The sequence below is a fragment of the Sturnira hondurensis genome, unplaced genomic scaffold, assembly GCF_014824575.4.
Source record: "Sturnira hondurensis isolate 20B ecotype Veracruz unplaced genomic scaffold, ASM1482457v3 Scaffold0020884, whole genome shotgun sequence".
In the NCBI taxonomy this organism is placed as follows: domain Eukaryota; kingdom Metazoa; phylum Chordata; class Mammalia; order Chiroptera; family Phyllostomidae; genus Sturnira; species Sturnira hondurensis.
The window spans coordinates 2,108,618-2,122,403 of NW_028093515.1; the positions used below are offsets into that span (position 1 = coordinate 2,108,618).

General features: G+C 49.6%; 1 protein-coding gene across 2 annotated transcripts in view; it reads right to left on the minus strand.

Annotated features, from left to right (window-relative positions):
* The window catches only part of PEPD (peptidase D), a 114,224-nt gene that overhangs the window by 61,262 nt on the left and 39,176 nt on the right, over nt 1-13,786 (minus strand). For both annotated transcript variants that reach the window (XM_037030712.1, XM_037030711.1), the window contains exon 7: nt 7,677-7,721. In XM_037030712.1, coding sequence (XP_036886607.1) covers nt 7,677-7,721 — 45 coding nt within the window. The remainder of the gene's footprint in view (nt 1-7,676; nt 7,722-13,786) is intronic.

Genomic DNA, 13,786 nt, shown 5'->3' on the forward strand with positions numbered 1-13,786 from the left:
ACATGCCTTCTCCCTGAGGGGAAGACACGGAGCCTGTTTGCTGTTTACCATCATAAAGATGCCTTTGGCTCTGCACCAGGGCGCTGGGAGCAGCCCCATGGGCGGGGGGGGGGGGGGGGGGGGGGGGGGGGGGGGGGGGGGGGGNCCCCCCCCCCCCCCCCCCCCCCCCCCCCCCCCCCCCCCCCCCCCCCCCCCCCCCCCCCCCCCCCACAGAAAGCACGTTCCTGTGCCCTGGAGGATCCAGAGCCACAAAGGGGACTCAGAGGAGCAGCCAGGGCACCTGAGGTCCAAATCCACTCACAGGATGACCTAGCAGCTCCCCGTGCTTTGCTCCTCACTGCTGCCCTGCTCAGCACCAGCCCAAGGACCTGGGAAGGGGCGAGCAGGCCTCTCTGGGACGGACAGAGTGACAACACAGGTGGAAAACGGCCCAGGCTGCATCCGCCTCTGGCCCTCTGCCTCTCTATTCAGCCTAGATCCCTGGTTCATCCTTCCAGCGACCACTCTTCCTGACAATTTAGACCTCGAGGCCCTGTGCCGATCTATCCAAACAGGCTTAGCCAAACTCCACGAGCGTCAGGCCAGAGCCTGTGCCCACGACCGTGTGCTTCAGGGCTATGGCGGCTGCGGGGGAAGCCTGTGGGTGGATGGGTGGGTGGCACAGCAGCGCCTGGTGCGTAGCCCCACAGCCTCCGCCGGCCCCCGGCCTGCCACGAGTTGCACGGGGGCACGGAGGAGGCCTACTCTCAACGTCCTCCACCTTCCCAAGGTCTCCCCGCTCCCCTCTGCAGTACCCCTGCCCCCTTCGCAGAGGATGAACGAACTCATCTCCTACTTTCCAGAGCGCACAGAGGCCAGCAGCTGGACGCACTCCACCTCTTCCTTAAGCAACCTGGCCTTCCCCCTCATGCTCTCCTCCCTCCCTTCTAAGGGAAGGGGTGTCCTCTTCCAGATGAGGCTCAGCCCCTCCGCCCCACACCTGGGCTCAGATCCCAGCCTCAACCTCCTCCATCCACCTGCCCCTGCTACTGAACGCTGCATGACCACTCACTCACTTCCCCTCCTCTTGCCAGGCTTTATTGAGGCCGCATTTCTGGAAAGGCAACTGAAATGGACCTTGCCATGGGAGAGGGGAGGGAGCAGCTTTTACGTTTTACTTCTAACCTCTTCCTTCCGCATCTCCTTCCCTCCCCTTTCCCTCTTCTCCCTTCAGCCCCCACGCCCTGCCTGCTGCTCACACCAACGGGCCGGATAATGACCCCAGCTGCCCAATCCAGAAGCGCCCTTGACCTCCCTCAGGGAGGCACCGCTCCCTGCCTCCCCTCCTGGTGTCCCTGACAGGTCCTCCCCTCCCTGCCCCCCAGCCCGGCCTCTATCCTGGCTCCCACACCCCTCTGGGGGCACAGGCCCCCAGGCACCGCCAGCTCGGTGTGACAGAAGCTCCCACCAAACCCACGTGCCCATCTCAACCCACAGCTCCGACGTCCCTGCTGCTTGAAACACAACCGGACATCATCCCAGACACCCGCCTCTGGTCCACCCGGTGCTCCCGCACCCAGCTGACGACCAAGGACTGTGCATCCACCTCTGCAACCTCTTTCAGACCATCTGTTTCTCTCCATCCAGACCCCACGCCCTCCAGCCTGGATGGCCTCTCCTGCCTCTGCTGGCCTCCAGGCCTCCAAGCCTGTCTGCTCCCCGACAGGCAGAAGATCGTTAGGAGATGCCAATCCGACCTTGCTTGTCCTTGCCCCAAACCATCCGTGCCCTTCAGATGTCCTGGGAATGAAGTCAAAACTACAAGGTGCCTCCTGACCCTTTCCAGGCCCCACCCTCACAGCGCACCCCTCTGCCTGGAACTTGCTCCAGTCCTTTCGGCTGACCTTCCATCCTCCAGCTCCCCCCGGAGAGGCACCTCTCTCAAGGTGGAGGAGGGGCCCCTCCACTCCCCACGCCAAGCTAGGCTGGCTCCCTCTGTTCCCTGGCCAGCTACCGGAATCCTCAGCAAGCCCTCACACTTGCGATCTCTTTTTCACCTAAGTCTCCTCCAAAGCCACAGCCCTGGAGGGCAGCCCAGGGCCAGAACAGAGCCTGGCCTAGAGCAGACACCCAGGAGCTTCGGGTTAGAAATAGCATCTGGGCACTGCACCAAAGCTGGGAACACTTTCAACGAGGAGAGATAATGGCCTCATTTCAAAAGAAAAGGAGGCCACCCCTCCCTCACCGCAGGGGGAGTTCACCAGGTCAGTGTATGTGTGGGGGGGCGCTGCTCAGCCTGGCATCCCCTGGGCAGGACGGGGACACAGCAGCCCAAACCGCACTGCCACTGCCGCCCCCAGCCAGAGGTAGGAAGGACAGCCCCGGGACTTGACCCCCCAAGGACCTGCCCCATGGGCTCTCCTCTCAGCCTCCTCCCCGCGGCCGGAGCGCCCTGGTCCTGGAGATGAGCAGGGCAAAGCACGCAAGCAGCCCGAGGAGAAGGGGGACAAGAAGTCCAGACCACGGGGTCCTGCTTTCTTTTCCAATTTTTCTCTGGCAAAATGGCAACCTAGGCCTCTCACCGATTTCCTCAGAACTTATGTTTTAGTCACATTAAAAAAAATCAGATGGAACCACAGTGGATTACCCACAGAGGCGGTTCTCCAGAGAAACTGGCCCAGCCCAGCCCAGCCGAACCCAAGCTTTAAAGGTCCTGGAAACAGCTGTCTCTGCGTGCAGACTTCCCCAGTCATCTGCAGGGTGCTCTGGGCCCGGAGTCGCTCCCAGTTTTCTCTGTGACACAAGCTCCGGCAACCTGTGAGGTGATTGCAGCGAACAAGACGACTCGCCAGCATTCTGCATAGCGTCTCCCGTCTTCAGGAGGAGGTCACAGCCCCGAATCTGCTGGGGTTATTCCACGGCTCCAGAGCACAAAAAAGGCGAGGAAACGGGGTTCCACCACGTCCGCCCTGCAGGCCCAATAGCCGCCGGAGTGAGGGGGGCTTAGGCCACACTCCGCTGCAGCCTTATCTGGCCCAAGGATGTGTGAGGTCATGGTTGGAAATGTGAGCTGCAGGGGTTCTGTCCCCGAGATAGGATGAAGGCCACCTCCTCCATGAAGCATCCAAGGACTGCGGCTCAGGACAAGACAACACCCACGACACTGAAGAAGTCTGGACAGAAGGCAGGTCAGGCTTGTCTGGCAGCAGGAGGAGGCGCTGACGTGTGCGGGAGACGAGCACTCACATGGCCAGGATCCTGGCGAGGCCAGCGAGCACCAGCACACTGGGGGCTGCTCCCGAAGAGAGGCAGCACCATGGGCAGGGCAGGGAGCGGGGCTCAGAGTCCCCAGCTGCAGGCCCGACACCCTACAACCACAAAAACTGGACTAGGCTGAGATTCATTGGTGCAATTTTTCCCCTGGTAAATATCCACGGGTCACAAAACTGCCTCTAGACAGTAAACCAGGATGAAGACACCAATGAACTGGGGTCTGATGCTCTGACAAAAACAGTGGTAAGACAGGATGAAGTGTTTCCAAAATCAGTCGTAAGCGTCGAAGCGCCACAGTGTTCACCAACACCCGGTGCGAAGGACAGGAACTCCGTCTCCCCTGAAGATGAGCGTATGACGGATGGTTCTGTGAGAGAGGGCGGTGGGAATTCCATCCCACAGGAACCCCAAGACCATTCCTTCCAGCCTGCGACCCAGCGATGCAAAGGGTAAAACCCCAGAACAGCAGCAGGCATAGAGAAAGACAGGGCTGGTTAGAATGACATATTTTCAAGGGGCTCAATCAGTAAGTCCTCTCAGAAACCGGAGCCATGAAGTCATGATGGCTTAGTGCGGCTGTGAGCCCAGCAGGCCCGAGACCCGCCTGGGCCAGGCTGACCCGGGCCATGTGCAGGGGAGGTGTGGAACGCCCCCCTCCACACCCGGGCCAGCGCCCGATGCTCCCACGTCCTGTCTCTGGCCTTCCAGTGCGCTGTATATTCTCACTCTGCTGAGAATCCCACTTTCCACTTGGCTTTCTCATCAACTTAGGGTTAAATGCCTACCACTGGGAGACCAAGACAGCAACCCTGCCGGGATACTTTTCACACACACACACACACACACACACACACCAAAAATCTAGGTCATCAGTGACACACCTTTTCTAATTGGGGACACACTGCCAGGATCTAAGACCCTGGTGTGCTTCTGCCCCTGAACCACCCACGGCTCACCACCTCCGGGGAACGGACAGCGGGCAGAAACAGTTCTGTGACCCCACTGCCTGATTCATCCAGACAAGACACCTTTGCTTGGCGTAATGAACAGTTCTGAAACTGAGCTATGACTCAATTTCAGTCTCACTTAAAACCCAAGAAGGCACACAGCACTTGCTGACATGCTCGCTCTCCTGTGTGGCTTCGCCGAAATCCCAGGCACTGCACTGCTAGACGGTGCAAAAGCGTCTCCTTTTATTTCCCATCCTGCCTTCAGACCAATTTAATCATCTGCAGAACAGAAGAGGAGAACCACAGCCTAAATTATGGAAGTGAGATGCCTGCTCTTATTAAGGTTCAACTTTTGACCTCCACATTCAAACTGCAATACCAGCACAAGAAGCAAAATGATCAGTTATAATCTCATGTTTGTAAGGAAGAGTATGATCATAGAGGAATTTACAGGAAATCAAAAAGGCACCGCTCGAGAGAATGGAAAACAATAAAGCAGTCACCAAAAGGAAACGAATGACACCCAAACAAAAACGAGAAAGGAAGCTTGGGGAACACTGGGAGAGGCTGCTCACCGCCTCCCCACCAGATAGGCTCTGGGAAGCGCCCCAAGCCCCCAGCCCAGGGGCTAAGCAGGGGCCAGGGTGTGTGTCAGTGGCAGGAGGCGTGGTACACCCCCCATACCCTGGCCTCACACAAGATCCACTCCAGGGGCTCTGAGCACCCCCGAATGCCCAGTGGCCATGAGTGGACGGACAGAGGCTGACACTCCAGAGGGCCCTGCCCTGGGGTGCTCCTGAGAGCTGGGAGGGGCAGCACAAGACCCTGGAAACCTTGGGCTGGCTCAGCTCCCAGCTTTTTCTTGGCCAAATCCCTCGGTTTTCTCATCTGTAGCACTGGGGTGATCAGAGTACCTCCCTCATACCATTCATAAAATATCTCTTTAAAGAGGGTGACATGTGTCAGGTGCTTGGCAGAACACCTGGCACACAGAACGTTTCAGAAGGTGACAGCCACTGTGCTGAGCAGCTCGGGTGTGTCAGCACTGGCGCTGTCCCTGAATTCCTCAGCCACCCACCAAGGGAGACCACTCCTGCTTTGCAGGAGAGGAAACTGAGGCTCGGGGTTACAGACTGAGTGCTTGTCTCCCTCTACAACCCACGACGAGACTGAGTCTCCGCTGCGTCAGTACTTGGAAGTGGGATCTTTGCAGATGGACAGTCTGGGGCTCAACACCCTTCCGTGACTTTCCAAGGGGAGTGGGCTGGGGTTAGAATTTAGATTTGCCCGAGGGGGTGGTGCAGCCATTACACTGGGCAGCTTCTCTCCATGGGCCTAGAGACAGATGATGCTAGAAGCACTCAGGACCCAGGGGCCCAAAGATGCGGCAGTGAGTCACAATTTAAGGTTATGAAGAGCCCCCCCCCTGCAGATGAGGGGCCTGCCACCGTCCCACCCAGACTCCTTCTCACAGCAACTAGAGGAGGGCCACCGGGGCTCTCCTCGCTGAGAGTGCGGCCGTCACTGCCGACTCCGGCACCCACTATTAAAACACACCCCCGGGGCAGGAAGGACAACGTGACATTTCTAAAACACTTCTATTGCCATCAAATGCCAAATAAGTCCTCTCTGCTGCTGGCTTTAATAAAGTTGGGAGGTGTTCTTACGAGCGCCGAATCCACTTCCAAGCCTTGGAAATGTCATTAGAATTAAAGCATGCCTGTTCTGAAGTGGCAGACTAATGGCACGTCCCTTCAGAGACGCTGGAGCGCACAGTTCAGCTCTCATCTTCAAGCGTCCGACTCTACGCAGCCACAAGGCAATGCCATGTGTGGGGTGTAAGTGGACTCCGTCCATCCCAGGACTTACTCTTCTGTTAGCGGGGGTTGGCGATGGGCCACGTACGTGTTCCTTTATAGAAACAAGAGGCAGCCACGTACTGGAAGGACACGGGTCCCACCCTCAGTCGGTGTGGCTGTGACGGGCCCAGAGCTGCTGACCAGCCAGGCTGGCGGGCCTGCCCTGCAGCTCCCGGGGGGGCGGCGCCAACACCTGCCCACTGCCCCCAGACCTTCACTCCTGCCCGGCCTCTCTCCCACTGGCACCTGACTCAGAATCGACACACACCAGACAAGTCCTGAACCTGCCAGAGAATCTGTCCCCGCCCAGCCATGCCCATCTTTTGTCCCCAGCTGTTCAGGACAAAAACCCAGAGTCACTTTGAACTTCACCCTTCACTCATCCGTCGAATGCTCCTCTCGACTCCATCACACCGCCTTCCATTACCCCCGAGGCCCTGCAATAGCCTCCTATCTGGCAGCCTGTTCGCACCCTCGCCCTGCAACTGAGTCTCAGTCTGAAGCCAGAACGACTTTTTAGAGTGCAAACCCGATCCTATCCTTCCCCTGCTTAACTCTTTCAAGGGCTTCTTTTGGTTCCCATTACTCTCAAGACAAAGTCTAAGTTGACACCATAGCCGACCCATCCCTGGACCAAGTCCCCAATCACCCACCGGAGCCACTTCCCCGGTGTGTGGCTAGACGCTGGCCACACAAAGCCATGACCCTTTCTCTTGTCTCCAGCCGTTGAACAAGTGGTCCCTCAAACTGTACTCCTTCTCCTCTGCTCCATGCTTTCTCCAACCTCACCGGCCAACTCCTACTCATTCTTTAGGTCACTGTTTCCAAATTCCAAGACTAGGTGAGCGAGCTGTCCCAACTAGATGGACAAATGTGACCGTATGGCCTTAGATCAGACGTGAGGAGTCTGCACACCTTCCTGTCAGGGGACGATGTGGCAAAGGCCCTCCTGCCTTACCTCCCCCCTACACGCATGGGAAGTGCAGCCATATCACAAAGGAAAACGTTTTGGTGCCATTAAAGAGCAACTCAGTGACCAGGAAGAAAACTCAGTGATTAGGAGGGCACACCAGGGATGGAGGGCCACTCCCAGGGTCCACCGAGGCCAACCTGAGAAAGCTTGTTTTGCTTCGACCAACCGGAAACGGGTTCTGCTGCAGGTAGGGGCTGCCAGCATCAAGGAAAGAAAGTAGGCAACATAAAGACATGGATACGAGGATGCCGGCTCCTCAAGACAGATGCACGGCAGGAGGAAAACATGTTTACCTTTCGATAATAAGATTATACATGGTGTTTATTTTTATTCTTCTCACTATCTACTTTAACTGAGCTACATAAGGTTGGCTTATTTATAGTAGGAGCTTTAAAAGACTAAAAATAAAGGAAAAGACAAGAGGAATTTAATTGACATTCAAATGACTCATGTCCTTTCAAAAAAAAACAACAAAACCCCAACCAACTGACAAACAAAAACAAAGAAGACGGTCTAAGAGAAGAAGCTCTGGAAACTGGCTTGTCTGATGGTCACTCTGAGTTGGAGCAGGGCAGGAACAGCGGGGTCTTTCACCTTCCCTGAGCACAAGCAACGGCCACTGTAGCCACAGGCTGTACTTACCATTCCACAATCTCTGGATGAAGAATAGTGTTGTTAACATTGAACCTACAGAGAAAAAAACAAATGAAGCTCATTAGTTCAATGATCTGTCATCTCCCAGCAAGAAATACCTCATTGAAGACATACACACCACGACCAAGAGTCATGGTGTGTATGTCTTCATAAACTTTAATTGAATGACCCGCTGGCCCAGAGAAGTCCTGCCGTTTATTCTTGCAGCAAACAAGGTGGCCCAGGCCATGTCCTCTAAGTGTAACCAGTTGTGAAGCCAGCCGCCATCTTCCATCTTTGTTAGGCCAAGAGTTTAGCTTCTTCCACCAAGTATAGCGACATCCGCAAAATGGGAGTCTCAGAAGAAAAGGAGAAAGGATCAGAAGAACATTTGAAAAAATAATGACCTAAAACTATGCCAATTTAATGAAAAACATTAATCTATAACAAAGCTAAATGAACTCTAAGTAAGATAAAATGAAAGAGATCCACACCTAGACACATCATAATCAAACTGTTGAAAGACAAAGAATCTTGAAAGCATCAAGAGAAGAGCAATATGTCACATGCAAAGAATCCTCAATAAGATAGAAGGCTGCTTTCTTATCAAAAACTACAGAGGCCAGAAGGCAGTGGGATGACATATGCAAAGTGCTGAAAGAAAAACCCTGTCAACCAAGATTCTATATTCCGCAAAGCTGTGCTTCAAAAATGAAACAAATTAAAACAGTCTCAGATGAACAAAAACCAACAGAATTCATTGCTGGGAAACCTATCCTACCTATTAAAGGAAACTCTTCAAACTGCAATGAAAAGACATTAGAGAGTAATAATTCAAATCAACATGAAGAAAAAAGAACACTGGTAAAGGTAGTGACATGAGCAAGTATAAAGACAGTGTAAGTGTATTTTTTGGTTGTGATACCTTTTTCTCCTAACTTAAAATACAACTACATAAAACAATAATTGTAAATCTGTGTTTATAAACAGAAAATACACAAACAATTGATCTATATGCAATAGCAGCATAAAGGACAAGGGAAATGAAGCTATATAGGAGCCAAGTTTCTGTATACTGTTGAAATTAAGTTGAGTTAAAGCAAAGTAGATTTTTAACGTCTTGTCAAGATAGTGGTATAGGCAGACATGGCCTGCCTCCTTGTACAACCACATCAAAATTACAACTGAAATATAGAACAACATTCACTCAGAATCGTCAGAAGTCAAGATAAGGGGGGATAATTGTACTTGAACAATAACATTTAAAAAATAGAATCTTTAAAAAATGTAAAATAAAACGAGAAAGAAATCAAGTTGAATGGAAGCCTGACAAGTACGGAATTAAAGAAACCACATCCATCCAGACTGGCAGGAGGGATGCAGACATGGAACAGGCTGGTCCCTCACCTACATATGGCGGACAAAAATTTGGAAGGGGTATCTTGGGAGCAAAGACTCTCAGGCCTCCTAGCCCAGGGTGCCAGGGCTAGGAAGGTACGTCCCCACAACTTCTGGCTGCAAGAACCAGTGGGGATTGAGTCAGTGGGAGAAACTTCTGGAGCCACACGCAGTTCTTAAAGAACCCATACAGGGACTCACCTACTCAGACTGACTCCTTCTGAGCTCCAGCACTGGGGTAGCAGATTGAAAGGCACCAGTAAGAAACTAAAGCACCTGGCATCAAGGCGAGCAGAGGCCATTGTCCCTTTTCTAAACCCTTCCCTGAGAGATCCAGTAGGCTGGTCCCATAGCTGAGACTCTACCAACCTGGCTAACTCTGTTTGGCCCACCCTGGAGACCCCCAGAGGCTCTGCCCCACCCAACTTACAGGCCCACCCAAGTGCTTTTCCATATGAATCTCGTGTTAGCTTATGCTTCACAACTTCCTAAATCCTCTCAAAGAAGCAACAGCTGGCCTCAGGAAGCCCCAGGCCCGGCAGCAACCAGCTTATTCACAGATTGGCTTCACTTGGGAATCTCTAAGCCAAGCACAAGTAGCATTCACCTCAGATTGCTTTACAGCTCAGGCAGCGTGGCCCCAGGTAAAACACAGGTGGTGGCTGACCTTGGCCTGCACCACCCAAGAAACCCCAGGGCCAACACACCCAGTGGACGGCTACAGACCACTTTGGAGAGCCACCACCCCACCCCTGTGCAGCTGATCGTCCACGGAGGGTGGAGGTTGGTGGTCAGTGGTCACAGACAGTCTTTGCAGCTGACTGATCTGGGTAAATCCCTCCCATTGACCTGCTGACAGCAATCAAGGCTCAACTATAAGAGAAGGGTATACTCAGCCCACACAAAGGGTGAGTACCTCAAGTGCCCCGCTTGGGTGATAGGGGAGGCTGCGCCACTGGACCCTATAGGGCACCTACTACATCAGGCCACACTGCAAGATATGGAGTCAAAGCAGCTCTACCTAACACATGGAAACAAAACACAGGGAGGCTGCAAAAATGTGGAGACAAATAAACATGGCCCAAATGAAAGAATAGAACACAATTCCAGAGAAAGAACTAAACAAAATAGATATATGCAATCATGCAGAGTTCAAAACACTGGTTATGAGGATGCCCAGGGAACTTAGTGAGGACCTCAGCAGCATAAAAATGATCCAGTCAGAAACAAAGGCTACAATAAGTGAAATAAAGAACAATTTACAGGGAAACAACAGTAGAGTGGATGAAGCCAAGAATCAGATCAAGGATTTGGAACATAATGAAGCAAAAACCAACCAATCAGAACAACAACAACAAAAAAGAATACAAAAAAACCATGGAGCATGAATGTAAGCAGTCTCTGGAACAACTTCAAGAGGTCCAACATTTGCATTATAGGGGTGCCAGAAGGAGAAGAAAAAGAGGAAGAAATTAGAAACTCTTTCGAAAAACTAATGAAAGAAAACTTCTCTAATTTGGTGAAGGAAATAAACATGGTCCAGGAAGCACAGAGAGTCCCAGTGATGATGGATGCAAAGAGGCCCACTCCAAGACACATCATAATTAAAATACCAAAGAGAGAATCTTAAAAACTGCAAGAGAAAAGCAGTTAGTTACCTACAGGGGTGTTCCCATAAGACGGTCAGCTGATTTTTCAAAAGAAACTTGGCAGGCTAGATGGGACAGGCAAGAAATATTCAAAGTGATGAAAAGCAGGGACCTACAGCCAACATTGCTCCACCCAGCAAAGCTATCATTTAGAATCGAATAGCAGGTAAAGAGCTTCCCGGGCAAGAAAAAAACTAAAGGAGTTCATCATCACCAAACCATTATTATATGAAAGGTTAAAGGGAATTATATGAAAAGTAGATCAAAACTATGAACAATTAAATAGCAATAAATAACTATCAACAATTGAATCTAAAAAACAAACGACGCAAACAAGAAGAACAGAGACAGAATCACGAATATGGAGCATTTTGATGGTTGACAGATGGGAAGTGGTTAAGGGGGAATAAGTGAAGACGTGAAGGGACTAAGAAGGACAAACAGGAAGTTACAGAATAGCCATGCGGATGTAAAGTGCAGTATAGGGAATGGAGAAGCCGAAGAACTTATGTGCATGAGCCATGGACATGAATGATGGAGTTAGGGATGTCTGAGGGAATGGAGGTGGTGGGTGGAGGGGGGCAAAGGGAGAAAAATTGGGACAACTCTAATAGCATAATCAATGTAATTCAATTCTTAAAAAAGTTATACATATCTATTTGGGAAAGAAAGGTATAAAAGAACAAGGAAAAAACTCAAGATAACTGCCTAACTTTAGACTAATGTAAGTGTTCTTAGCAATTTTAAAGTAGGCTAGGCTAAGCTATGGTGTTCAGTAGGTTAGGTATATTAGATGCATATTCAACTTACAATATTTCCAACTTAGCAGTGGGTTTACTGGGATAGAACCCCCTTGTAAGCCAAGTTGCATCTTGCAAACGGAAACCAAAGGAGCTCAGATAGCTCTCCTCGCATCAGCCAAAATAAGCCTAAGACCAAAAGTTTAGCAACTACAATAAAAGAACATTTCATTTTGATAAAAAGGTAAACTCATGAAGTATATATAATAATTACAAACATATAGGTGCCTAACAACATAGCCCCAAAATATAGGTCAAAACCTGACAGAACTAAAGGGGAAAAGGATAATTTAACAATAGTTGGAGACTATAATACTTTGCAGTAATGAATAGAACAACTAGATGGAAGATCAACAAGGAAACAAAAGACTTAAACAACATTATAAATCAATTAGACCTAACGGTCTTTATCCGATAGCATAATCCTTTTTTCCAAGGGCACATGGAACAGTCTCCAGAATAGGTCACATGTTAGGCCATAAAATAACTCCCAACCAACTTAAAAGGTCTGGAATCATGCCAAGTGTGTCCTCCAACCACACTGCAGTGAAATTAGAAATCAATAACAGAAGGAAATTTCACAAGTATGTGGGAATTAAACTATACACTCCCAAATATGGACCAATAAACAGGTCAGTGAAGAAATCACAAGGGAAACTAAAAATACTATGAAACAAATGGAAATCATAACACAATGTACCAAAATGTATAGGATGGAGCTAAAGCAGTGGTTGAAGGGAATTTTCTAGCTGTAAACGGTTACATTAGAAAGGAAGAAAGTTACCAGAAATCAATGATCTGGCTAGATTTCTGGTACCTTAAGAAGCTGGAAAAGAGCAAACTAAACATGAAGGAAGATAAAAAAACAAAATAATAAAAATTAGAGCAGAAATATGTGAGATAGAGAATAGAAAAACAACAGAGGAAATCAAAAGTTGGTTCTTTGCAAAGATCACTAAAACTGAACGTCTTAGCTAGGCTGTCCAAGAAAGAAAGAGAAGGCTCAAATTATGGAAATCAGGAGTAAATAAGGGGGTACCACTACTGACTTAACAGAAACCAAAGGGCTATGAGGGAATATAACAAAGAGTTGCATCGCAATGAATCGAACAACTGAAATAAAAGGACAAATTCCTAAAGCCACAAGCTACCAAGACTGATACAGAAGAAATGAAAAATAGATCTATAAAAAAATAAGAAGATTGAGCCCTGGCTGGCGTAGCTCAGTGGATTGAGTGCCGGCCTGCGAACCAGAGGATCATGGTTCGATTCCCAGTCAGGGCACATGCCTGGGTTGCAGCTCAGTTCCCAGCAGGGGGCTCACGAGAGGCAACCATACATTGATATTTCTCTCCCTCTCTCCTTCTCTTCCCCTCTGAAGATAAATAAATAAAATCTTTAAAAAAATAAGAAGATTGAATTACTAATCAAAACACTTACAAAGAAAAGTCTAGGATCAAACGCCTTCACTAATGAATTCTACCAAACATTTAAAGAAGAATTAACACCAATTCTTCATAAACTCTTACCGAAACTAGAAGAGGAAGAAACACTTTCAACCCATTCTATGAGGTCAGTAGTACCCTAATACCAAAACCAGACAAAAACAGCACACGAAAACATAGATGAAAACCCCTTAAAAACAAAGACACAAAAATATCTTCAACAAAATCCGAGCAAACAGAACTTACCACCAACAAAATGCACAGTATGATCAAGTGGGATTTATCCCAGGGACACAAGGTCATTTCAACACACAAAAATAATCCATGTAATCAATATGAATAGAATATGGGACAAAACCACATAGATGTAGAAAAAGCATCTTACAAAAATCCAACACCTTTTCGTGATTTAAAAAACTCAGTACACTGGAAAGAGAAGGGAACTTCCTCAACCTGATAAGGCGTAGCTATAAAAATCCCACGCCTAACATCAGACTTGATGGTCAGAGACTAAAGTCCTTCCCCCAAGAGGAGGAAAAGCGCAGGATGTGCTCGCCCTCTGCTTCTCTTCCGCTTTTACTGGGAATTCCAGCTGGGCTGACCAGGCAAGAAAAAGAAAGAAAGGGCATGGAGACGGCACAGAAAGCAGGTAAACTACCTCTGTGCATGACATGATCTTGTAGATGGAAAACCTAAGCAATCCCCACACACACACAACACACAACCCCCCCCCAAAAAAAAACACATAGGAGTGCTAGTAAACAAGTCCAGTAAGTTTACAAGATATAAAAAATCGGTTACATTTCCACATACTAGCAATAAATAGT